We start from the raw sequence: 27,968 nt of genomic DNA, 5'->3' as shown, positions 1-27,968 counted from the left end.
ATATGTGTATGTGCATACGTATGTATAAAAGACAGAGTGACGGGGGTGAGAATGGAGAGAAAGAGGAGACTGACCACACATCAGAAGCACAGAGAGCTTCCTTTCACAAAAACACTCCTCCACTGAAGATGGAAAAACGGGATCGCAACGCGCCCCCGTACCCATGACCAATTAAGAGCGAGCGATAAATTGTTGTCTTTGAGGATCCGGACATGCGCTCATCATCTCTCCACGGTTTCAAGCGACACTTTTAGAATGATCTTGCTTATTTTTACATGAATCGCTTAAGTGTCATCTCGGTGGATTATGTGAATGTGGCTGGATCTAGTGGACGGAGTGCGTCAAGAGAGCGCACCAATCCAACAAGTGGATGCATGAATTTGTTCGCTGCAGACAAACGCTGGGACTAAAAACACAAACAACCTGTGGAATGATAACCTTCAAATCCGTAAATCTATTGATCGGTAAAGACCATAGACCAATAACCTGCATTACTTACCTCAGATGTGGAGCTTGTCTTGGTTGATATGTGCGTCTAAATGTGCGCATTGTCTCGGCCTGAGGTAGTTTTATATCTGGTGACTTAGTGTATTAACCAGGACGTTGTTTCAATCAAAGAATAAAACGGCAATGAGGTAAGACCCCCGTACATGTTCCTGCTTTTCAGTCATTGACCAAAAGCAAGATTTCGGCGGACACGCTGCGGTATCCACCGTCTCCCACCTCACCCCTCTCCCCCATCAATGGGCTCGCGTCTCTGTTCCCTCGGTGACCGTGGGGGGAAGTTGGGATCATCTCTGTAGACATTTCTGTATGACGAGGGCGTAGGTGGCAGCCAAAGGTCGCAGTCATGCCGATGCATCCAGTAACCTCCACGTTGATGTACCGGGGGATCTGCACCATCCCTGACATCCTCTCCTACAGCGCCCCGGTGAACCTGCCCGAAGATGAAGTTGAAGGTGAGATGTTACTTGTTCGTGTGTACCTAAGGGCTTTCAAGGCTAGTGAGTTGTTTAATCATTAACAGAGTCATGTAGTGGCAGTGTACGTGGCTGATGTCAGCTTCTGCGGTGGAGCACATTCAAACAGACCCGCGGTCAGCACCTTGGACAGCGCTCAGAGAGCCGGAAAGAGAGGTGAAATGACAGATCTGCATCTTAACAGGCCAGTTTTAGATCTATTGACAAAATTTTTGATATGTGAAAGAGAGTTTGTGCAAAAATAAGCACCCAGTTTGTTGTCAGTGTTTCTCAAAGATCAGCTTGTTTCAAATGTCTTTCATTTTTTGGGAACATAGATTTGCAGTTCTCAATTGCTGGAGCTGGATGTATAGAAATTGATATTCACATACATCAGGTTTTTAATGTCTGAAATAATGGTAAACCTATTCTCAATGTGTAATTTACATATTGTTGTTTTCTAGCAAAAAGGCTTTGTTAACAATGTGTTAGATTCCTGTTAATGTAAATCATCATATAACATTATGTTTGTATAATTATTTTTTTTAATTATTGAAAAGAAAAATATTGAAAAAAATGATCAAACATCAAGCGACCCCCCTGCATTAACTCTGAGGACCCGTTAGGGGCTGCGGACCCCCTGTTGAAGATATCTGCTCTACAGCATTGCAGTGGCACCTATCTGCTAAAATAATCATCCTCTCAAAAAGCATGCTGACCCATGAAAACTAGTCTGAGCGATTAGTTTTTTTCCTGAGAATTTCCTGAGAATATTCAGGCCTGCAGTACTTGTGATGTGAGCCTGCGACATCTGCACATCACCATGCAACAGCCCCTGGATCATTGTTGAAGTCCCAAAGCGAGTGTGATGACAGTACGTTGCTGCCACGTTTTCAGTGCGTCAATGTTGTAAGGAAGCTGACATATCTATGCTAAAAAATGTGTTTGCGCCACCTCTCATCGTTGTCACCTCAATCATGCACACATTGTTAGGAAAACAAAGTGGATACATGCCATGTTTGACAGATCAGTGTGCACACATGTCTTTAAAGGTGATACAATTCTGACTGAAGGCTTTGACTGAAACATATGTGTGGATTACAGGAAAGCTAGGTCTTGCAAGAGATCTTGTTAGTGGCTGCTGGGGCAGAATTAATCAGAAATGAAATTCTAAATTGAGAGTTGCGCACATTTGAAATGACACAGCCACACACTCTTTATTTGTCTCATACTGACACAGAGGTTTGGATCTGCAATACGGTTGGCAGGGAAATGCTCTTCAGTCCTGAGGTTAATATTGATTAGAAAAGCGTGCAAGAAACCAAAAAATGAATTGGTTCTGACTCCCAAAACATGTTCAATGAATGGCCGTAGTACATTTAACACAACGCCTGCTTTAGAACTCACAGCAGCAGAAATATCTAGAGACCACAATGCATGCAAGATAATCTATTGCTTTTTTATGCTGTGGCAGCCAACAAACTCTCAAACCTCTGATAAAAGGAAAAGTGTCAACATGTCAGTGCCAAATGTCATGTAATGTGATTAGAGCATTGCATCACACAGCGCTTTATTGTCAAACTTTATTTCCAGTGTACAGATACCTTGCATCACAGAAATGTTTTTTTTTGCAGCACAAGAAATAAAAGATGGATGTGTCATATTTCAATCAATCAATCAATCAATTAATTGAGTTTTTGGTTGTTGAGATTAAGGAATTTCAGATTCCACTTCACCATACCGTTTTAATACAATCAGCTTCGGGTGCAATAAGCAGACAGCACTTGATTTTGACTTCAGTTAGTCAAGTCCACCTTTGCTTCCTTGTTGCAGTCACTCTGGTACAAAACAAAGTGAGCCGTTTGGGCTTTACAGCTCACGGTCTAGTGGCAGTTTGACTGGAAAAGCAATGGGATGCTTTGTGGAGAGAATAGGAGAGCCTGAGGTAAGGCACAGTTAACAGCAGTGACAGAGTGTTGTAGAGCATTGGTGATTCCGTGTGAGAGATGTCCAATAGGTTGTGGAAGAGACTTAAAAGGCAGTGTCACTCAGGAGATGGAATATTGTTGTCCAGAGTGTAACTGGGATTCACAGCCTATCCACCACAAAATGGATACCATATAAATGTGACAGGGCTAATGGTTTGTTGATCATAGCTCAAGAAATTAAAGACATACTTAAAATGTGCCAATATGTAATCTTTAAAAAAATATTATTTTCAATCCTGCCTTATCCTCATTATATTGTTAGCTGCTCAGAGATGGAGGACAGTGTTACAAGCGAGCAACTGGGATCAGAACACGTTTTCCTCCCAAGCATTATCATTTTGCATGACACATTCACCTCATAATTGCACGTGTTTTTTTCCTGCTCTGATTTAGTACCTTTCTAAATCGTAACGTTCCGTTCAGGGTCCAGGCCTGAGCTCAAATCATACTTAACAACTTGATACTTCATGATTCTAATTTTTTTTTAAACAGAAGTTGGTTATTCCTTCTGCTTTGTGCCAGCTGTAAAACATGGTTACTTTATAAATCATAGGCTACTGTATAACATATAAAAACATGACATTTCCCCCAATTTAATATAATCAACATGGTTATTTCCACATTGTGTTTACAAGCCCTGTATATGGCAAGGGGAAAATATTAGCACTTTAAGTTTTTTTGTCATATTGATTTAATAAGTTCAGTGGAAAAGAAGACATTTAAAGGAGAAAAAAATCCAACTACTCTAGTTATTTTTACACATACAGCAGTGGGGTCTGTAGGACTCCAAAAAATGAGGAAGTAAAGCCAATTTCAACAAAAAACATAGGGTTAATGCTGTTGTGGTTATTGCAGACACTTTAAAGGTCGGAAAGTTCTAAATTATAATATGCATTGAACAATCTTGATTATCTGTCAATGAGATTTAACAGCAGTGAGGTTTCGGTTCTCGAGTGTCAGCCTGTGTCTGGTCACCACTCCCATCTCTTGAGAGACGGACAAGAATTGACTGGAAGTCTGAAGTGTCACATACATCAGCTCAGCCATCAGGGAGACAGGGCTTTGTCACCATAGGAAATAGCAGATTACTAAATGTATGTGTGTGTGTGTGTGTGTGTGTGTGTGTGTGTGTGTGTGTGTGTGTGTGTGTGTGTGTGTGTGTGCAAGTGTGTGCAAGTGTGTGTGTGTGAGTGCCTGTATAGGGACAAGAGGCTCAAACCTTATTGGCATACATAGCCAAGGACTTGATTTTCAATTACTGGCTTGGATACCCAAGGGATTGAACCAATGGCACCAAACTTTGAGGCCAAGAATGCTTTCAAAACTATAATTGGAAGAAAATGCCATTTTTCCAATGCTCTTTAGGGGGGGTTGGAAGCACCATAATGTACAACAATGTGAGCATGAATTGAATTAGACGCCATATACTCCATTTCCCCTCCTACACAAGAGGGACAAAAAAATGTTGGTCATGTTAGCTCGATATAGTTTGGACCTCCTCCTCCACTAAAACACACGCACACACAAACAAACACACACACACACACACACACACACACACACAATTCAGTGTCAATATCCCTGCAGGTGGAATTAAGTGGGTAGCCCATTTCCACACTGCCTGACAACAGCCCAACAGCCCTATTGGAAGGAGCTTCAAAATAGTCCCAGGGCTGAGCTTAAAGCAACACATCCCAGAGTGAGGCTCATGTAAACAGAAACAGACTGTTATAAACTGCAGTTTATTCTTCATTTCTGTTTTAATCTGCTCTGGCTTTCCTTTTGTTGTTTCTCACTTTTGATATTTTTAGAGTTGAGGAATCACACAGAACACATCTTACTGTAAACTAAGCTAGAAACGATACATATTCCTACTGTGTGTCTGCCTTATGTTCATTCACTCTGTTTTATGTCCATAGAACATAGTTAGAATACAACTCTCCTTAAGCAATCTTCAGCCATGCCTTTAATGAGTTAACCACAAATTTTATTTGTTACCGACCAATTTTTAAGAGTTGTACCAAAAACCCTAAAACACCTTTATTATTTATTGTGAAGAAGTGTGAAAACATGACTTCTGAATTGCTGTAGTTAATAAATTGCCAAATATTTCTGACATTAAGGTAAATTCATCCATTTGACATACATACAAATACTAGAAAAAATATCATAAATTAACAAAAGTATAATTACCGGATGTCTAATATTTGAATTTTATGCTTAAAAACAGGTACAAAAGATATTATTAGGCAAAAAGCGGAAGCCACCAATAAATGCAAAATCTCAATACAAATTACAGACTCAGTCAATTAATACTTTGCAGACATAACTCCACAAATGCAGCACAAATGAAACGAGAAAGAAAGAAGCCCACATGTGGAATATACTATGTTTTATTGTTCTGTGGTAAATTCACCATGTACAGCCCTTTGGTCAGTGCAAGCTGTTTTTCAATGTGCTATAAAAAATTACTTACTTATTTACCTACTCAGTTTGGTCTGAAATATCTCAACAGCTGTTGGACTGGATTATACAGACATTTATGCCCCACCCCTTTAAAGTCAAGACTCTTCACAAAACCAACTTTTATTGAAAAGCATATCCTGATTTTATTCAAGCTGCCTGGCAATTGATTTTAATTTCTTGTTCATTGCATTTAATACATTTTTGCCCGTTGTGTATTGTATCATTAAGTTTGGTATTTTATTTCATTTTTGTCTTTGTGAAGCAGTTTGTACTGTAATTTTAATTGAAAAGGTAATTGTAATTGTTTTTACTATTTATTATTATCATTGTTATTTTATCATCATCAGTTTGATGTGTGTCAGAGAAAAAAAAAGCTATAAATTGTTGAATGGCGGAAAGTGAAACCTTGTGTGGAAAGTGAAAACGACCAGTGATACCGACACAGGTAAAAAGTTAGGGTTAGGGTTAGGGATAGGGTTAGCTTGTGGACAGGACTAATTGGAGATTTATTTTTCTCCTCACATGTGTCTGTCAGTCGTCAATAAGCATTTAAAAATGTTTTATTTAGATTTTCTGACTTCCACACTGCCTTTTGTTTTGGAAAGTAGTTCGACTTTCAGTGTTACATTTTTGGGACTTGTTTTTTTAATCGTTTTTATCCGTTCCCTTGGCAGAGTTTTGGGGACTTGCAAATTGCTTTGACTGACAGCTGCTCAAAAAACACTGACACCACTGCACTCTTAATGGCATAAACTGCCTGTGAGGCAATCTTGATGTTTCTGCTCGACTCCTACTGTAGCTGCAGCGGAAAACATTGACTCATTCCTTCGCCCTGAGGTGGAGGATTGACTTCCATTCCTTTGGAAATACTTACATGAATACTAATGCAAGATATTTAAAGACATCTGCTAGGCAAGACAGAAATTATGCACATACCGTAGCGCTGGTGCAGAATCAGTGGGAGTTGTGGGGGTGAACTTCCAAGGGGTCAACTGCAACCATTTTAAAACGTATGCTGCAAAGACAATTTGGACATGCTGGCTCATTTTCACGAGTGTGGAGTGTGCAAACGATATAGATGTGTTTACCAAAACCAAACACTTATTTTCCTTTCCTGTTCACTTCAGTTATTGACTGCTATTAGCAAAGGCTCTCTCCCAGTAAGCCAGAATTAGTTCAATTATTGTTCTTTTACAAAAAAACAACACCTCATTTTACCTTTAAATTGGATCCCCTGAACAAATAGTTTGTTTCCTCTTGCATAGAGGAGAGCTTTTAATATGTTCTTACAAATAATCATCAAAGCATTCTTTCTCTAAAATAATATTCAAACAAGAAAGCACATCAATCAAACACATGTTTTTCCACTCCAACATCATAAAATTTCCATTTTCTGCCTTTCAAAACCTTTTGTCAATGTTTAAGTCTGGCAAACAGTTCATAACAGACAGCTTTTGTTAATGATTTACAAAGAAGAAAGACATGCACTGACTTTTGTAATTATTAAATTACTCCAGAGATGAACGCCTGTACAGTCGTCAACATATTCAGCATTCATTGTCAGAATCTGAATTTGGTGATGTTGGACATGTCACCTTTTATTCTATGAAACACTTAAACAGGATGGTGACATAATGCTGCACATGTGTAGAGTGAAGGTGGTGAATGTAGCGAAAAAATTATTCTGTTTAAATGAGTAAAACGCCTCAGAGGCTTCCCTAATAATCAATAAAACCACCAATAGAAAAAAGGTACACACCTTAGTGTAGAAAAAAGACATAAGAAAGACAGGAAGGCTGAATTTATCTATTTTGGAGAACGACGTGGTCCGTGACATTACAGATATGCAGCACTGGGGAGTCCCAATAAAGCATCTTGCTCGTATATAATCAGGCTGAGAATGATACATTTCACTTTGTACATTTTCCCATTACTGCTTCTCAACTATTTCTGCTCTACCTGCTTGATGGAGGGTCTTCTGACACATTCTGCCAAACAGACAGACAGGCAAGAATGGTTTTCTAAATGGCTCTCTCGGTTGTATCACCTGCCTGGATGAGACGGGTGGCATATGAAAAAGCTCTACTCAACAGAAATTATCCGTTTCTTAGAACGCTAAGTGAGCCCCCCCCCACAGCGAGTGAGTCACAGGTTGTATCTATCTAATGAAACTGCTTCTGAAAGTAAAAAAAAGGGTGTAGTTTTGTGGAAATGTTGTGGAGTTTGTGATGAATGGATATTTTATATTTATGTATATAAATGGATATTTCACCGCTGGAAAGATGAATATGTTTTTAAATCGGGTCATTTATGTAGTAGAAATGTGATTTCTTTTTAGAAATGGGTGCCTTCTAGGTTGAGAAAAGTCAGAAAATGTAATTTTGGCTGATGTAGATGAAAGACAACAACCCCCAGAATGCAATTGCATTGCTTTCCTACGAGTCCAAGCCATGACTACCGGTCACAGACACAGAGAGGCAGTTGAGTGACAAGTCAACTCAAGTGTGTTTTATTGCCATTTCAACCAGGTACACAAAACAACTTTTCACTGTGGCTCAAGTGGGGTTACACATTTAAAAGAAATAAAAACAACATGATACACAAACAACATACAAAACAGGCTACATTTAGTGCAAACACATTAGATGCTCTGCAAAGTTCAGCTAACGCATTGTTAGCAGTAGCGCTTGGAGTAATGTGAACATCAAGTATAAACACAGCCGTGAATTTGTGTGAACTATGACTCTGCTACATTGTTGTACAGCATGCTTCCACAAAAGAAGATTTTGTCACCATTAGACAGAACCAGGCACGTTGTTTCTCCCTGTTATTCTTTGTGTTAAGCTAAGCTACAGTGACAAGCTGCTCACGTCTGCTTCATATTTCCAGATAAAAGTGGGACGTCATTCTTCTTATCCAACTCTCTTGTCAGAAAGAGAACAAGCATATGACCCAAAATGTCATACTGTTACTTTAATATTAAAACTGGAGAACATTGTTTAATTTCTTTGCATTATTTAAAAAAGGTACACACTGTGAAAATCATTTAAAAGATTAAAAAAAAGGGCGTTTGATGCTTTAATGTCTCAGATCACGTCAACAACCAAGTTCTCGTATAAATTCTCAGTTAATCAGTTGCTGTAATCTGGCATGACATTTTTCTTTGCCAAGTTGGGTTTTGATTGAAAACAGATTAGTGGAGGGAATCATGAAGTGCTGTGATTACCTCTGTCGGGTAGGTTGAAGTTGAGGCATTTATTCCCATTTTGATCGATTGCCATGAAGGAGTGGATCCAGCAGACTTTATTACCTGTGAAATTAACTATGATGAATTCTGGAAGGTGAAGTGTTTTTTTCCCCCTGGCTTATATTTCCTCTCTTTGATGAACACCACTGCAAAGTCTTCACCAGAAAACAACAAAATCCAGCAGTAGAAAACTTAGATGAACGATAATTTGGTGGAACTGATGAGGGAGTGTTAGATAAGCTGTAATGCAGAGTGGAGGCTTTTGATTGTTCACTTCTGACCTTTGTTTGAGGTGCTTTACGAAGGTTTTGCTCTGTGAATATTGGCGTTGGCTCAGCTTGATATCGGCTGTGGTGACGAAAACTTGCAGCTTTGAAAACACAAGAGCGTGGGAGGAAAAAAAATGGAGACATATCAATGATTCCCTCTTCCTGCTGATAAAGAAAACCCAAATGAAGCAACAGAGACAGGCTCATATTTTACGGTCTTTCACTATCTGCATTGGTTCAAGGTCAAGTGGGGTTTAAGAAGTTGGCCAGGGGATTTTTTTTCCTTATTGAGGATGAAGCACCTCGACCTTTCCAAACTTTTTTTCTTCTCTTCCCGTGTTTTACGTGTTTACGTGTGTTAACGAAGTTAAAGCGCGGCAAATTTCATCATGGGAGGAGATTCCATCCAAAACCCACAAATAGGATTTTTCCTTAAGACACAGACACTCATAACATAACCCCCTTTTGAATACTCCAGAGCCTTATTAGAAGCCCATTATGGTAATATTTAAATCTTCCGGGTGCCCAAGTCGGCCCATATCCAGCTAAAGATGGATTAAGGTTGCTATGGTTGTTTAAAAATAGCCGTCTAAGGTTCTCACACACGTGTACACACACACACACACCCACAGCAAAGCAGTGTCTTTCTCACACTGATAAGGTCTTACATAAAGAGTGGGTGTGCTGCAATTACCGATCCAAAGCAGTCATAAGCAGATGCAGGTCTGACTGAGGCAAGGAGGATTCCTAGCTCTAGAAAACTCGCCCAGGAATGCATCCATGAACACTTTTCCTCTACAAAGGCCCCGGCATTACCTCTTTACCCTGTTCTACATCATTAATAGATGGTCACATGGTAGTTATTTAATCTTTAGTTAATTGTCATTTAACAGTTACTGTACTGTAACAAACAATTAAATTATAATTAATACAGACTAGCAGTGCAGTAAATAAACAGTTTATTGTTACAAACATTATATCCCTCATGCATTATGTTAGGTATTGGGTAATGATTAAAATATATTTGTAAGCCTTTAAGAAACCATTTTTAAAACATCTATAAACGTTACATCAATAGATGGACCAGACATTCCTAACACTTTGTCAAGGGTTATTAGTTAGTTTGTAATGGATGGTTCTTATAAAGTTGCAACAGATGACTGTAATACTTTGTTAAATAGCTGATACTTTGTCAGTGGTTACTACTATATGTATATACTGTACACACACACACACACACACACACGGGCGGCTGTGGCTCAGTGGTAGAGAGGTTGCCTGCCAATTGGAAGGTTGGTGGTTCGATCCCCACCCCTGCAGTCATTGTCGAAGTGTCCTTGGGCAAGACACTGAACCCCGAGTTGCCCCCGTTGCTGCGCATCGGAGTGTGAATGTGTGTGAATGTTTATCTGATGAGCAGGTGGCACCTTGTACGGCAGCCCCGGCCACAGTGTATGAATGTGTGTGAATGGTGAATGTCTCCTGTAGATGTAAAAGCGCTTTGAGCAGTTGTTAAGACTGGAAAAGCGCTATATAAATACAGCACATTTACATTTACATTTACACACACACACACACACACACACATACACACACACACACATACACACACATATAGTTGTATGTTTACATATGTGTATACACAGTATACACACAGAGCACTGCGAAAGTTAGGGATGAAATAATGATGTAAATTAATTCTTTCAAAAATGGAAGTGTTAACTGTTTATTTTCATCAATTAACAAAATGCAGTAAATGATAAGAAGAGGAATCTAAAACAAATCAATATTAGGTGTGACTACAATTTGCCTTCAAGACAGCACCAACTCTTCTCGGTACACTTGCACACAGTTTTTGCAGGAACTTGGCTGGTAGGTTTCCCAAGAATCTTGGCGAACCAACCACAGATTTTCTGTGGGTGTATCCTCAAATCTCTCTGTCTTTAACTGTAATCCCAGACACACTCAGTGACAGTGAGATCAGGGTACTTTGGGGGCCCGGCCTTCACTTCCAGGACTTTTTGTTCTTCTTTACACTAAAGATGGTTCTTAATGAGGTAGTTCTTCGGGTCGTTGTCCTGCTGCAGAATACATTTGGGGACAATCATACAACTCCCTAATAATATTGCATGAAGAATAAGTATCTGCTTGTATATCTCAGCATTGATGACAACATTAATCCTTACTCCACTAATTTTGACTCATCAGTCCAGAGCACCTGTTTCCATTTGCATTGTTGAGGCGCTTGGCCTTGTTTCCATGTCAAAAGTACGGATTTTCGGCTGTCACCCTTCCATGAAGACCACTTCTGGCCAGACGTCTCCGGTCAGTAGATGGGTTTAGCTGGGTCCCACTGGTTTCTGCCAATTCGGAGCTGATGTCCCTGCTGGACATCTTCCGATTTTGAAGGGAAATTTCCTTGATGTGTTTTTCAACTGCTGCACTTTTGCAGCATATTCGCTGCGTCTACAATCCTCAACGTCACCCAACGTTTTGCAAATGTGCCTGTGAGAATTGATTAATCCAAGCTTTTTCTATTTGTCTGCATGTATCAGCTCCCTTTCCAAGTGATTCCATGCTATGTCTAGTGCGTCATACAGTTCACAGACTGTTCCACATCTCTGTGCTGCAGCAAGGATCTGCTGCATTTCAGTGATATAGAACAGTGTACGGGGAGAGCAGTGTGATGGAAGTACACACTGTTCCTTTCTCTTGTGGGAGTTCAGCTTCAGATGCTTGGCTCTAGCAGCTCACAATCTTAACTTGGGATTTTCATCCTCTGTCAGATCACAGACAAGGGGACCGCATGGCATTGCATCGTTGAAGGCCAACAAGCACCTCTCTACATCAAAGAAAATACCACATGCTTTCAGCACACATACTGTAGTTGTAGCTCCCCATTGGAGCCATGGTATCAGAGACTGAGTGGAAGCAACAACAGCAGCTTCTTGGTTGACTCTCACAGCTCTCATCAACCAAGTTTCCAGCCTCAGCAGCGGATTTAACCAAACAAGATCCGGGCCGGCACCTAACAATAGACTAGCTGGTGAACATGTAGTGCAGCATACCTACCTAAAGAGAGAACAAAATCCAAGTTAAAGTAAGATTTCATAGTTGTCAGTTGGCCCAAAACATGACTCAAAATGAAAGTCAGTAACTATGTTTCCATCCACACGTTTTTATCCGGATTAATTGATATCAAATGAAAAATGCCTTATTGAAACAGTAAAATTGTATTGAATTTATTACTATCGACTCAATGAAATGTGCGGTTTCATCAGATTGTATCTTTAACGATATACGGCTTACAGTGTGTGATAAACGCTGATGGAAACGTCATTTGCCGAATAAACAATGAATTACGATTAGGTTTTAGGTTGTTTTATGGTCGCTATCCGCCACAGAAGGAAGAGGTATTTAGTTCATTTCCGCCCAGTTTCGGCTGTTGTGTTTGCGCACATGGCGGGTGTCAACAAAGACAGATGTAAGTGGACGAACGAGGAGACAAACCTTTGAATTTAATTTATGAGCAAAATATAACGGCTATTTTAGATAGCAAAAATGTAAGAAATACCATAGTTTATCAGGAACTCGCGAAGGAAATGGTCAACAAAGATTACGACAAGCCGTGGGACGTCCTCCCGTAAATGGAAGACGCTCAAACTGCAATACGTCTCAAAAAAGAGAGTTGTCTCGCAGCGGCACATAAGCACTATTAGAACTTGTGCAATATTGATCATTTGTTGGTAGATGGCGCAATCCATTTTAAGCAAAACTTTGTTTGCAAATGTTGGCTTGAAAATCGTGCGATTCAGTGCGAAAAATGAATGAAAACACCTTAAAATGTCTAAAATCAATTCAACATACCAATTTGACCTCAAAACAGCATGTGACGTCATTACGCACAGGTTTTTATTCACCTTAAATCTGTTGGATGAAAACACACTCTCGCCAAATTTATTTGTATGAGTTTTTTTTATCAAAGTTCATATAATTCGATTGACAATAGGATGGAAACTTAGCTACAGGTGCACCATGGATGTTGGATGTTTAATAGGTGACTGTTTGCCAACATGTTGATCATAAAATACTTTAATAATATGAGGTTACGTTTACAGCTTGTTGTGGTGTCCCCAAGTGCATCCCAACAAACTTTAGCAGGGTTTATGTGAAACAGTTTATGCTATGATACAATATGTGGAATTAGCGTGAAATAAAATCAAATTTTCTGTCATTTTGGCCAAAAAATAGATCTCTATCCACTGCTGTATTATACTTTACATTTTTGGTTTGTGAATATAAAAGTGGATTGTTGCACTATTGCTTTAATTACGTTAGTCTCGAATTTAGATCCATTTATCTCAAGGCTACATGACTAAATGGTAGTGAAATTTTTCCAACTGCTTCTCTTTGATTGGGCAGGATAATTCAGCTCAGTGGTGCAGGCCTACATCAACATCAGAGCTATTTTTTTTTTTTTTGCCAAAGCATTTATTCACAGTTAGTGAGAGGGTACAGTATTAATAGTAATTCGTTTTTATGTTCTGTGAAACAACTAAACTAAACTAATTTCGACTTCTGAGGAGTTTCTCAATGACAATAGTCACTGTGGGAGAATACTGTACATGTGAATTTGGCCCATTTGGGGCTTCCAGAGTAAAGGGGAAGTTGGATAATAAAAGTAGTTGTCTCTTCTGAGGACAAGATAGATTTATTCTCAAAGAGGGATCAATCTATCTTGATTGCGCTTGGTCAAAAAGAGAAATTTATTCTTTTAGAGGATGATTAATCAGCCTCATTTACAGTCAGCTTTAGTTTAGAAATTTGTTAGGTTTATTTGGACATATTCCAGCTTTACGGTTGTTTAGTGGACTTTATAAGCCATGTATAATAATTCTGGCCCATGCATAAGGAAATTCTTTTCTGTAAATGTTGTGACAGAGTATGACAATCCTCCCACGACAAATTGAATCTGCATTTCATTACAACACAATACAAACTTTTAATATCAAATATACTATAAGCCACTCTACAGTCGGGATGCTATTTCTCACCTTGGCCTTTGATCAATAAATAAAGCTTTTAGGGGAGAAGGGAGTATTTGCTGAAACTGTTTTGGCACCTTATTTAAGAGTCTGTTTGCCTCCTGCACAGTGGCAACAGGTTTTTTTCAGGAGTGTCTGCTCCCCACTTTCTAAAGTAAATAGATGGAGTGGAGACCTCAGGTGGATACTGAGAAACTGTTATTCACAAACAATAAGATCACATCCAGGGAGGAAAAAAACACAGCTGGAGGATTCTAAGTATACCTTCAGCAAGACAATTTGTAGGAAAAAACAACGTGAAAAATTGCTGCTGCAAATGTCACTCTGCTGGGTTTTATAAATTGCATGCCCAGATGTAGTCCATTGTAATACATGATTGCCAAGTACCCTTGTCCCTGTGGCACAGTTTTTATTCTGTGGACATGTATTTTATTACAACAAACTATTTTCCTGAAGCCCTGCTGCCACATTATACACAGAATGACACGGTTTCCTGCCATCATTGGTATTTAATGTTTAGTTTCCAATCAGAATATTTGTCTCAGACTGTCATGCTGCTGATTTTGGCCCAGAGGCTAAGCCATTTGTCACTGTTCTGACACTCCGGAGCCGCAATGCCAAGACTTTGCAGTGTATTGATAAAGTTCGGTTAGTATTACACTTCAGTGACATGACAACAGCTAATTGCCTGTAACCTGAGAAAGGAAAGTCATTTGAATTGTAATTCAATTTTTTATTTCACCTACCTAAAAGGTTTTTATTGTCAGTTGTAACAGAGAAGTTGTGCATTACGTAGCAACAACATTTACCTCGTTTTGTTTTTATTAATTATTCAAATTCCACAGTACACAGTTTTTTGTTTATAAACTTATTTTTACTCTGACCTGATCTATTTTTTTTTACAAATTTTCTGGAAAATAATTTCCCGGAACCATGTTACAAAGACTGAAGCTGCAACCTGAGCTCACAGAATCATTTGAAATGAACACCGCCCCTCAACTCCAAATCTGTGGTAGTTTCACAGAATTGTAAAATATTCTGTGATGGGCCCCAGAAGACTTCCGTTAAATGAACACGGATTGCCAAAAATTCTGTGATGGGCCCACGGAAGAATTCTGTGAAACAAACACGGCTCCTTAAGTTATGGAAAATGTTGTGGGTGGGCTTACAGTTCCGTGACACCTGGGAAGAACGGTACCGATGGGTTTAGGAAAAGAAGAAAGCAACTTTAGGAAAACCACATGTGGGACGTGATACCCGGTCTCCCGGCTTTCACACAACTTGCTATACGATAGTCACTCCTAACAATGCGTTATCTACTCAATGACTTTACATTGACATTGTTTTTCGTGGTGGCCACACAGACTTTCCCACATTCCGTGCCACCACCACGCAATGCGGTGTTAACAGTTTGTGATCATTTCACAGATTTCTGTGAGATTTTCTGTCAGCCTGAAATATAACTCTTACATGACTACTTAACGATACAGTTTAGGGTTCCTGCTTCCAACAGATTAGAGAGATTATAGATTTAGCATGTGATTTTCTGAGGATTTACTTTGTACATCATCTCCATCTTAAGATTCATCTCCTCTACTCTTTTGTGTGCTGATCAGATGTGTGACACGGAGATGCGACAAGTTTAAAATTTGTAGGTGACTCGGTTCTGGATGTTATTGCATATACATGAATAGATTCAGTCCCTCATGATGCGAAAAACAAGCAGAGAGGAGGGGACACACACAATGTGGCTAAATAGAGAAATGACCTTCTTGAAGATTGTAGTGATTGTGGCTCTGTGTTAGCGGGGGGCATCATCTACTCAGTGTGCCTTGTACTGTGTGACTTTGTATTGGGTTTCTTTTACTTGCAGTATTCATTGTTTATTGGTGTGTAGTGGCCCTCATGTTTTTCCTGTTTATCTCAAACTAACTACTGTTACTGCAATTTAGAAGTAAGGTACATTGTTTTCCATTATCAAGTTATGTGAAAGGTGGATCCAGTGGTCTTCCATAAAGTCGGTGCAGAGACTGATGGTGAATGTTCAAAATTGGTGCATTAGTTTTTAATGTTTAGATACAGTTTTGTTTTTATATTCAATCAAGTTACTCAGTGTGGCTTTCACCGGAACTGGACAGAGGAGGGGAGATTTAACATTGATTCAGCAGAGCAGCTACTCACGCAAAATATATTTTATGAACACAAACTAAAGCACTAATCAACCCACACCTACAATTCATCTGCTGCTCTAAATCCAGTCACGGTGAAGCAGGACTCCATGGACACAGCTTCAAACTACAAAGATTGTGTTAAGTCTCCTGGCTAGTATTAATGCAAATAGAACCCTTTGGTGTTACTTGACAAAGAAAGGAAAGACCTTTGTTTTAGCCTTGAAGTCGAACACAGCTGTCGAAACGATTCCAGACTTACTAAATTAAGGCATTTGAGTCTTCTTCTCTGGTATCACCAAAAAAATTCACACAACTAGCTGAGAATCTAATTAAAGACACATGAATACACACCTAAACTCCCACACAGTTCTACTAAAGACAACTATTTCAAAGAAGAGGAACAGAAGACTGTGTAGAATAGCATCTCTTGGCTGTCCCAGCCTGGTAAATGCCAAAACCTTTCAAACTCGATGCCTGCAGTTTTTAATGCAGGGACCCTGATGTCCCCCAGAGCCACAGGAGACATTATACAACTTTTTTCACAGGCTGAGCAGTACTAATCATGACTAAAAAGATGATTTTAATATGAAAAACAAATATTGGAGTGCCTTCTTTAACTGACAATGTACAGCAACAACATTGAAATATACATACAAAAATTACAGATTATTTACTTAAGGTATTCATTTTTGAACATGTACTCTATTTTTAACCATGCATATATTTCCAATTTTTTGTAAATTTTGGGCAGTGGAGCTATCTAAAAATCTGCTGGTTTTGGATGTTATGACTAATTCTTAAAAATTATTTGTAATGTCAACTCTTACACTTAGGTGTTCAGCAATCCTTTTGAGTTGGCAGTAATTGTTATAAATAGTGGGTGTTATGGTCTAACCCTTTTGATAATTTCTTTCTTTCTTTCTAATTAATTACAGTACGGATGGCAAGCCACAAAATGCAACCACTAGAGTGTTTACACACCTCGTTATTTTTAGCATTAAAGCGTCTTATCTTTATTTCGGCAGCCGCAGAGAGAATAAAATTACAGATGTTCGATTCACCCCCTTACAATTTACATGGGGACATATTACATGTATGTTACAAATGTTACATGTTACGAATTAGAGTAGAGACAGTAGAGATAATTGCCCTTTAAATTGCTGACAATCTGTCCTAATATCAGCTCTTTGTTGAAGGATATTTATTTCATCTTGGCTCTTTTTTGTCATTGTACTGGTGGAATTTGTTCTCCTAAGCTGCCAACTCTCATATAACTATGACTCAAGCAATGATGCGGCACAAAAAAATGTGTCTTTTCTGCATGGAATGTTTCCCACTTTCATATCCTGCACTTCTGTATGACTTCAGCTTGTGTGTGTTTGTCTTATTTGCAGAGATCCGTGAGGCCTTCAAAGTGTTTGACCGCGATGGAAACGGGTTCATCTCAAAGCAGGAGCTAGGAATGGCCATGCGCTCCCTGGGCTACATGCCAAATGAGGTGGAGCTGGAAGTCATCATTCAGAGACTGGACATGGATGGTGAGGCAAACACACAGCTTGGATTTTTTTATTATCCTAAATTACGAAGCATAGAAGCTTTGCTTTCTATTTGCTTACAAACCTGGACTTTAGCATGCAGTTAAACCAGTGACAATTAACACCAACTGTGCCTCTTTTCCGCAGGCGATGGCCAGGTGGACTTTGAGGAGTTTGTCACTCTTCTGGGCCCAAAGCTCACAGCAGCTGGGATGCCAGATAAGTTCAACGGCACTGACTTTGACTCCGTTTTTTGGAAGGTGCTCATTATTCGGTCACTCATTTCCTTCTTATTATTAAGAAGATAGACTTGCAGCTGTAGCAAAAAGGAAAACCGAGTTTAAAGGAAAACCAGTTTTAATTGCCACATCCACTGGGTTTTTAATGGGATGATTTTAATCTTGGAGAGGTTTGTATTCCCTTAAGAACTGTGTCCCTCTTCAAAATTTGAATTAGCTTTGTGTGTGGCCAAAGTCTTATTACTAAAACATTAAAGTAATTTTTTTAATGTAAAATAGATGTTAAGTTAGTTACAGACACCTCATTAATAATAATAGCATAATCAACTGCTCACTTTGACAGTGTAATTGAATTAATGGTATGGGCCTTTCTGTCTAAGCCGCCTTTGTTGTAGTTACGTGATAGCCGAGCCACGGTGCCCGTCTGAAAGTGATGCAGCAATTGGAGTGTAAAAGAGAGGGAGTCTGTGGGAACTGTTGGTGCAGTCAGTCTACGGAAAAAGAATCATAACCTGCCGGGAGAGACAAGAAACCAGAGGGACTGCTGCAAAGGCCGCAAAGCCTCACATAACAGTATTTAACAGACTAGAATGATCAAGCATGTGCTGGTTAATTGATCACAGACAGCCTCTAGTCACACTGGTGGACTCGGCTCAAGCTGAGCAAAAAATGAGTAACATAGGTTAGCTTTCCAAACAGGCCTGGATCCTTGATTGGCTTTTGTTGCAGGAATGGTTGATATGGGTCTGTGTCATTCACAGATTTTTTTGTTTTTCTGAAAAGTTACATAATGCCAGTGGTGAAATATAACTAAGTATTTACTCAGAAACTCACCTTTGAGGTACTTTTTTTTAAATATTTTCATTCAGCTACTTTATACTTTGAAGCAAACTGTATTTTTTCTTCACTGAATTTATCTATCAGTTATACTAACTTTGTAGAATCCGATTTTACATACAAAATCTATGACCGGCTTGCAAAAAACCACGCTTTGCTATTAGGTTAAACTAGGTAACAGTATGTAAACAAGTTAAAATTTGATTTCAATGGAGCTCAAAACGTTTAAAACGTCTATTCATACTTTCTATTATTTATATATACTTCCATAATCTGATTACATTTACAAGGCAGAAACCTTTTTTCCATACACTGCTATTTGTTTTTGTTCACTTCCCTTTTTATGTAGTATGTGTGTGAGCCTACATACTATGTGCATGTGTTTGTAAATGCCCCTTTGCATTAACTGTATGTATGTGTGTGTGTGTGTGTGTGTGTGTGTGTGTGTGGTATCATGTCCACCAGCCTGTGTTTAACTTAATGTTCAGTTATGTATGTCTATTTCCAGTGTGACATGCAGAAGTTAACGGTTGAAGAGCTGAAGAGGCTCCTCTACGACACCTTCTGTGATCATCTTTCCATGAAAGACATCGAGAACATCATCATGACTGAGGAGAACCACATACAGAACCCTGGGGACTGCCAGTTGGATATAGACAGTAAGAAAGACCCTCTTACTTTCACAGACTTACTTCTTCTGCTTATGCAATCTGGTGATATAATGCAACAAAGGTCCCAGCTTAAATTAAACTGGGGACGTATGGACTGAAATACGACTGAAAATTCAACCAAAAGGGAGTCTTTGTGGATAAGACGCATGCAACATTACTTAACGATGTCCCTATGGGCTGAAATATGTGCCAACAGAAACTGAATTTGAATCATTTATATGTTAATTTGTTAATATGGTAATAAACTTGAATAACTGCATTGAAGAACTGAATTTGAATTACATTATTTGAAATTGTATTGTTTGATTAGGATAATTGCATTGAAAAACTGAATCTGAAAAGCATAGTTTAATCCAATAAAATATGATACTCAATGAAAATTCAACTCTCTATATATCTTCACATTCAGTTTTCACAATTCAAATTCAGTTCACAAAATTCAATTTCAAGTTACTGTTACAGACATCCGGGTACTTGAAGGATGAAGGAAGAGCAATCGAGCGCAGATCAATAGATAGACAATATTTCTCAAAGTCAAGGATCCTTCTTTGGTAGGACTGGTCCTTCCACATCAGGTCCTTTAGAGGCTAGGCCAGGCCCCCTGTTGCATTTGGAGAACACGTAAATGAACAGGCTAGCAGGTGAACTTCATTGTGCACGCTGCATTTCAAAACACTGGATAAAAGGGTTGTGGAACTGTGAACTGTGCTGTTCACTTTTTTTGTTGAGATGGAGAAGGTGAATCAGCGTCAGCCTACTCGCAGGAGGAGAATCTACTGTTGGCAACTTTGCCCGCAACATGCGATGGTAGGTAACATTGCTGACACTAATAGGCTATGATGTAAGCAATTGTTGTTATGCCTTGTCAATAAATTAAAAACTTTTGAGAGATCATGTTTGTAGTTGTCATAACACTTACTGGTAATGAGAATTGCATTACTTAATCATGATTACATTAAATTACAGCTTGTAATTTACTGCATACATGTAACATTGGCTCATTGTTCAGTAGCTTCTAGTAAAAGCAGCTTCAAACAAATGCAGTGCAAAATATGATCAGCAACTGCAACAAGGTAAATGCTACCAGCTAATGAGCTACCACATGATACGCAGTAAATTCATGTGAGAAACGTCAAATAGAACTGTAAACACAAAAGCTTCAACCAACATATGAAAACTCATATTAACAACACAATAATAAACACCCACTAAGACAGTAAAGCTGGGTGGCAGTGTGTTAAAGGGTCAACAGTAAGACCTTGAAACTACAACACTACAAAGTCACACAAAGTACAGTCATGTTACAACATCCTTAAATATACTTGTGATACAATTCTAATCTTATCGGGACAGGATGGATAACTACTAGACTAACTTAAATCTTTCTCCTTCTGTCTGCAGTCTGGAAGCCACACAATCATCGGCCGCTGAGTCCAATTGCCACTTCATATTGAATATAGTTGTGTGTACAGTATATAGCAATGTTTGAATAAATGTTATAATGAAGATACACATAGTGTTAATGTTTTTTTAGAGCTTTGGCCTCTGTCTCCCTGCTCTCTTGTCTTTTTCTTTCCCTCTCCTCCTTTTCATCTCACCCTTCTGGTGATGCTAGTGCAGCACCTGGCCCTGGTTTGTCCTCTTGCATCGGGCAATCAGACTGGTGCAGACTTCCCTAATGCCTCATCCATGTTGACAAACCAGGGTCAACTTGCTGCTGGGGCTACCATCCTCTGTGACCGCCTCCGTTTGTTCCTTAGTCCCTGTTAAAAGACAGCAAACACAAGAAAAAAAATGTTTACTGTTATGAATGCTCTACCGCAATGTTTTGTTATACTTTTAACGTGGGAGTCTACTCATACATTTTAGCTTTCATTTAACGTTGCTAGTAAAGTAAACAAGGTGCACATTTACCACCCATTCCCATTTCTAAATCTCTGCTAACGTTATACATATACAGTATTGGCATATAAAAAGAGATGAAAATGCAGCCGGACATTAACCTTCACAAACACAAATGGCACAAAAGACATCAAACCAGCTAACAGCCTATGGTAAAAGATGGGTTCAGTTAGCGTACAGTTAGCTTGTGATGTGTCTACCTTATTATTAATAGCAATTTGTCCAAGCAGTAAAGCATTTAGCTTTACATTAATGTAACATATTAACGGTGATAACAAATCTACAGCAAACTCTAAAGATACTTACATTTGAACGATTTTTGCGCCGTCAGCGATGCTGTTCCTTTTCTGCCTCACTCAGCTTACGTCCGCTATTGTTGTTTTTTTAACAAACTGGTGACGCCGTGCGCATAAGATTTGGGGTGAGTTGGGAGCGCGAAAGATACACGTTGATCTGCGCTTGATTGCTCTTCCTTCATTCTTCAAGTACCCGGATGTCACAGTAACTTGAAATTTAATTTTGTGAACTGAATTTGAATTGTGACAACTGAATGTGAAGATATATAGAGAGTTGAGTTTTTATTGATGATCATATTTTATTGGATTTCAGTTCCAAACAAATAAATAACATTTCAAACTATACTATTCAGATTCAGGTTTTCAATGCAATGATTCAAATTCAAGAATACCATTTCAAATTATGTGATTTAAATTCAGTTTTTCAATGCAACTATTCAAGTTTAGTAAATTAAAGTTCAAATTTAAATGATTCAAATTCTGTTTCTGTTGGCACATATTTTAGCCCATAAGGACATTGTTAATGCGTCTTATCCACAAAGACTCCCCTCCTGTTGAATTTTTCCCAATCTAATTTTATCTAGGCTTCGAACACCAAAATAAAATTCAATTTAGGTACATGTATTAACATGTTTAAGGGTGATATCTTTTAGTAAAAAAACAAAACTATCTGCATGGCTAAATACCAGTATGGGGTAAGTAAGTAAGTTAAGTAAGTAAGTTTTGTTTATACATTAATTTTCACAGATAAAAAATCAAAACATTTTTTTTACATTAAACATATTATATGATGCATGTTAAAACAAAGCGCAATTAAAATCAAAATGTAATACATTAAAATAAAGTGCGGAGAGGTCTTAACTTTTTTTCAAAAGTGAGGAGTTTGTAATTTGGGTGAAATTACCCTTAAAATGGCATCAAAATGGCTTATAGCTTTTAGTGATGTTTTTTATTATTATATGACCAGTATTTATGGAATTGATGATGGCCCAGCAAACCTGATCAACAAAAGTCTAAGTCTTTAGTGTCACTGTATTGAGTAGAACATGTCTAACCATAGTGAAAGAAACATTTGTAATTTTTCATCAGACAATATATTAACAGTAATGTATATCTGTTAAACCAATTGCAGATTTCACTCTTAAAAATTCCTCACAATCATAACTTCTTTCCAGTCTCCACCATTTCCCTCTAAATCCACTCGTACTTTGTTACTGAAACAGCAGTGATTCCAATTTCCAGCTGCTTATCAGCTAGCGTAGGTAATGCTGTAGCCTCTTAGGCTGCTGTTTTGTAATTTGAGTAACTGCGAAAAGCAAATGGCATTGTTCCCTCTCCTCTGCTATGTTGTCCTCAACCGTAAAAATGAACAAACTATTGCTATAGCTCCATCTGTCTACACACACTCTGTTTGGAGAACCCCTTATTTAAAAGCAATTGTCAGAAGGCATGATATCCCTAACTCAAGTAGAGGCAGGTTTAGGGAAAATGCCTAATGTGAAAACGTAAATTAAACCTCTTCATTACAAAAGAACTTAATTTTACTGATAATGGCAAATTACTGTATCCGAGAAGGGTGGCATTTCCCTTCAATGGTTAATTTAGGGGGGCTGTTATTGATGATGCTTTGCTTTTATCTGGTCATTTATCTAATGTGTAGGTTTAATAGATGCTGCAAATTTGCTCTATTATTTACAAAGAGAAATCCCTTTTCTGTTGGAAAACAATTTTAAAAGGCGTGAGCTATTTTTCTCAGAGAGCGGCAATGACCTCTGGAGGAAATGAAGATTCATCAAAAGCAAGATCAATTTTAAACAGTTTAAATTATTGTCTATTTTGGTGAAAAAAACACAAGGCAACTTTGAGCACAAGGTAAAGCACATATGTAAGTTCCTTTTTTGAACATTTCCACTGCCTTGGTTATTGATTCAGACAATTCTACAGGTATACTCCACCTATTCTTGGAGCGCTGGTGTTTTGAACATCCATTAACATGCCAGTCAGGTGCCAATCCATTTGTTTCTTGTTCCAAAGCTGCAATCAACATTTTAATCTAGATGCAGTTACACAGCGTACAGTTGTGAAAACAAATATTCATCCCCTTTGATTGTGTTCATTTAATTGTGAGGTTTTGTGATGAGCTTTTTCATTTGGAAAACACTATCAAGATATCTTTCAAGCATTAAATAATACCTGATTCAATAAACCTTCAGGTAATTTTTTTCCTCTTTCCCCCCCACTTCTTCTTTCCCCCCCCCCCCCAGCTTCCAGCCCAACGCAGCATGTCAAGCAAACTTGTGTGCGCAAGAGCCTGATATGCGCCTTTGCAATTGCTTTCATCATCAGCGTTATGCTCATCGCAGCCAATCAGGTGCTGCGAAGCGGCATGAAATAGAAGGAGCGGCATTGTCAGCCTTTACCACCACCTAAAGGCTGCCCGACAGATAAATGACTGAAGAGATAAAGCTTAAAAACAAACAAAAAAACACAACAGACAATCATGCAGCTGTAAAACAGGCCGACATATGACTGTAGAATAACTGGCGTCACCAAGGACACTACATGGGCTGGAATTTAGCTTGGTGTCAGAGACATGCTGACAACTGAGTTTCAAGGACGACAAGATCTCACACACAAAGAGACTGTGCTGTGTTTAAAGGTGACAGCTGACTATACAGTACATATCACTCTTCGTAATCCAACATTTAGTGTTCATTAGCTATGTGCATTTGAGCAGTGTTGCATTTAGTATGGTGGCAGCTATAAAGAGAAGTGTAGTGACTGTCCAGTTCTGTATTTGTCCAGTGTACCATGCGGTTTATTATAAACAAGTAGAAAGAAATCTGTGAAACATTGTGGGGGACATTGGAGAAATGTATTCCTGTGGCTGAAAGGTGTTGTTGTGTGCAAGGTCTGGAGTGCACAGCATAGTGAAGATTTTGTATGCGGTGCAACATTGCAACAAAAACCAAGTGGGAATAAGAACAGCTTGGTAAGGAAGAAATAGGGTTTGCAGGGAAGAGCATGTGATCGGGTGGATAGTTTCAACCATTTACAGGCGTCTGGGCTTCAATCTGAGCAGGAAGGAGCAAAGTGAGGCAGGTTAACAGCTCGCGGTTAGAAGGTGTTGAGGTCTGAATGGACAGGTAACTAGCTGGACATGCAGTAAACACTCAACTCTCTCTGTCTCCACTGCGAGGCTGTGCAGGCCCCAGAGGAGGACCATCATCTATGCATGAAATGCATGATGGATGTAAACAGTCGTCTTGAAACATTTGTTAAAGTTCTTATCAATGTATTTAATCATTATGACTGAGTAACAGCTGTTTTCAATTACTTAATGACAACTGTGAGCAATTGTGTGTGGTACAACAAAAGTAAAGCATACAACTGCATGAATAAGAAGGGCTGCACTAGTACATGCTCCTAAAAAAATGAAAAAAATAAAGATTTTGGGATTGCTAAGCTGTTGATCTTTTGCCTTGCCGGGCACCTGGTGACCGCTGCCCACTGTCACCAAAGAGCAAAAAATCTTCAAGATGTGTTTCATGCAACATTTGAAGAATATGCATCAGTACTTCTGGTTGGTAGTATGGATACAAATGTGCAAGAATGGATTTTGTTTGTATTGTGTGTCTTATTTTTGTAATTGTTTTTTGTCTGGATGCGTTGCTATAGAGCAAATAATGTATGTAAAATAGACATGTCACCATATTTTGGAGGGACATGAATATTCAAAAACATTAGCACCAATGGACCTATTAACTGTTGAGGTCAGAAAAGTTTATATAGCACTTTTCAAACAAAGGTTATGGCAATACAAAAATACACATTGGCTCAGAGGGTATGACCCTCTTATTCAGTGTGGTGCAGACAGATGAGTGAGAACAGGTGTGTCAGAAGTTGCCCAGTGCATTGAAGTTTGACAGGGGCCAAATGGTTTAAACTGTTGCAATAAAACATAAACATCTGCAAAGCACCCCATGCATTTGATTGGGTGTAGTTTAGATTGCTGTGCATGCATTTGGGTTTGGTCTATCATCATCATTATGTGTCTTGTACTGTATATAAACCAACTTTAACCAAAGCTTTGGAGGGATCTATGCCGACAGAACTGGGCCACATAATGAGAGCAAGCTTGGTAAACAATCCAATGAAATTAACATTTAAATTATTGAGAAGTAATTAGAAATCCAGAACAAGTCCCACAGTATTCACTATGTTCTGATTAGTAGACCTTCATCAGGACATACATTTTTATCTTAAATTTAGAATTCTTGACAGGTATAATGAAAATTACTGCACAGCTCCAAATCTTAGACAGTGTATTAAGTGCAAAGTAGTGACAGATATCAAAGAAAACAAAACTCCGGCACTCATTCATCAAGTAATCTTCTCATTTAATGTGGGCAAAAAATGAATGTGTTTTACCTAGAAGGCGTCGTCGGTGTCAAATTTTGACAGGGTGTGTTTGGAAAATGAAAACAAAAAACTAAAACGCCCTTCAAAATACCCTCAAAAACAAGGCACTGCAATGTAGAGATCTGAATAATTCACACCTTATCAATATCCCTTTTTAGAATCAGTATTGGCAGCTCCCCAAACTTGGATCTTACACAGGAGCCAGAACCTCACAGAGGCAACAGAATTAGACAACCCTATCGCCCAGAGCCAGGAGGGATAACGATTACCAGATGCACCCGGGTAATTTGTCAAAAGTGTCAACGTTGTGGGGAACACAACACACCAAAAATGCCCATTTATTAACAGATACCTTTGTTTCCATTTTTGCACTTTAGGGATGTGCTGCATCCCACAACAACAACTTACCGCCATGATTGTTCATCCAATTCCTGATATAGTTTAGGCAAAAATAATTACATTACTATCGATGTCTATTTTTGTGACACAAATGTAATGGAATAGAATATTAACTGACTAACAAATTATGTTTTTGTTTTTTATTATACCTTCACAGAAGGAACATTTTCATAACATTTTGATTTGTTGCCTTATTCTTTTTAAAACACAAGGCATTGTGCATACTCATACAAACACTCCAATCGAGGGTTTATTAGTCATCACCAGAGAAAACCAATATTTATTTTCATTTTACTGATGGAAAAACTGTATGAACATGTTGATAGTCTACTAAATGTTCTATTTCCATTGTACTGTACTTTGATACTTGTCTTGCAAAAATGTTTATGGACCATGTGATATCTGTTCATTGACTCCACCTGATGTTCTTCTATGTCTGTGGAAAGATATTTCCATGAATAAAATAAGGACCATGTTATGTGTCAGGGAAATCATTTTCTATCTGATAAAATCCTCATTCAGAAAGCTTGTGAAATGCTGAGGATCAGCTGGGCTTTATCGATTGACATCCTGATATTTCAGATTGAAACCAACAGAAAATTATAGATTTTTTCAAGGTTAGCTGAATCCACAGATTGCTCCCTTTTTCCATTTTGAGGTACCCTTTGGCTTTGCAGTGTGTTTAGGGCCCCATCTGTAACATTTATCCCAACAAAATCGCCTCTTATGTAACTTATGTCCACTAGCTATAGTCAGACAGTTCTATTCTGGCCGGAGGCTGAGATAGAACATCATACTTTATATGTACCGCATAAAACTGTTTCCCTAAGTTATCTTTTTAGACTCTTGTTACCAATATAATTGCTAAAGTAATCAAGGTCTGAGTCATTCTGGCATTCCTTAGACTTACGGTGACCTGTAATTGAAAACTCCAAGAGAATGATCTTGTGAGGCAGTAATCCATCAACATACAAGTACTGGAAAAAATACTCCTAATAATATATAAATACTCTCTGAACAATTGGTTTTGGACCCAATAAGGAAATATCTCAGCCTTTTTGGCCGGTAAATGTGACGTCGGTCTCTTGCTCACAGCACCATGTTCTGTCTCTGAGCTGCTGAAAACGCACGTAGGTGGTGAAATGAGATTAGGAGTGTCTTAAATTGCCAGGAGGCAGGGAGTCTGTGTCCCAAAACTGAGTTTAAACCAGCCAATAAGTTCTGAATGCTGAATGTCTTAGCTCCCTTTGATGTATTTGTGAAATCATTTAAACATTAACACAACTTTGTCCCCAAAAATCATAATTAGATTAAAAGAAATAGACAATGGAATAACAACCATACTCACAACATGCATTCCTATGATAATGTAAGCAATACTTGAATTACATGAATGTACATTTTTATCAATTGATAAAGCATATTTAAAAAAAAAGTTATTGCAGAGTAGTCAGGTACCAAGAGGGTTTTTGTGCCTCCAACTTCCTGGAAGCCATTTGAAAGATTTGGTTCTGAAAAGGGA

At 38.5% G+C, this 27,968-nt stretch overlaps 1 protein-coding gene and 1 long non-coding RNA gene across 2 annotated transcripts; one reads left to right on the top strand and one right to left on the bottom strand.

Annotated features, from left to right (window-relative positions):
- Positions 1 to 27: 27 nt before the first annotated feature.
- LOC117945103 (calcium-binding protein 7) lies at positions 28 to 26,921 on the top strand. Its single transcript, XM_034872372.1, has 5 exons — positions 28 to 959; positions 17,540 to 17,683; positions 17,828 to 17,940; positions 19,265 to 19,415; positions 23,890 to 26,921. Exons 1-5 carry the CDS (start codon positions 851 to 853, stop codon positions 24,018 to 24,020), a joined length of 648 nt encoding a protein of 215 aa, XP_034728263.1. The 5' UTR covers positions 28 to 850; the 3' UTR covers positions 24,021 to 26,921.
- On the bottom strand, positions 8,158 to 9,050 carry LOC117945104. Its single transcript, XR_004656730.1, has 3 exons — positions 8,942 to 9,050; positions 8,640 to 8,723; positions 8,158 to 8,337 (listed from the first exon to the last, which is right to left on the bottom strand). It is a non-coding gene; the product is annotated as an uncharacterized LOC117945104 (long non-coding RNA).
- Positions 26,922 to 27,968: the final 1,047 nt, after the last annotated feature.

Source organism: Etheostoma cragini, chromosome 5, assembly GCF_013103735.1.
Source record: "Etheostoma cragini isolate CJK2018 chromosome 5, CSU_Ecrag_1.0, whole genome shotgun sequence".
Classification (NCBI taxonomy): domain Eukaryota; kingdom Metazoa; phylum Chordata; class Actinopteri; order Perciformes; family Percidae; genus Etheostoma; species Etheostoma cragini.
Note: the sequence above shows the minus strand (reverse complement) of the source record. Positions and strands in the feature narration are given on the sequence as shown.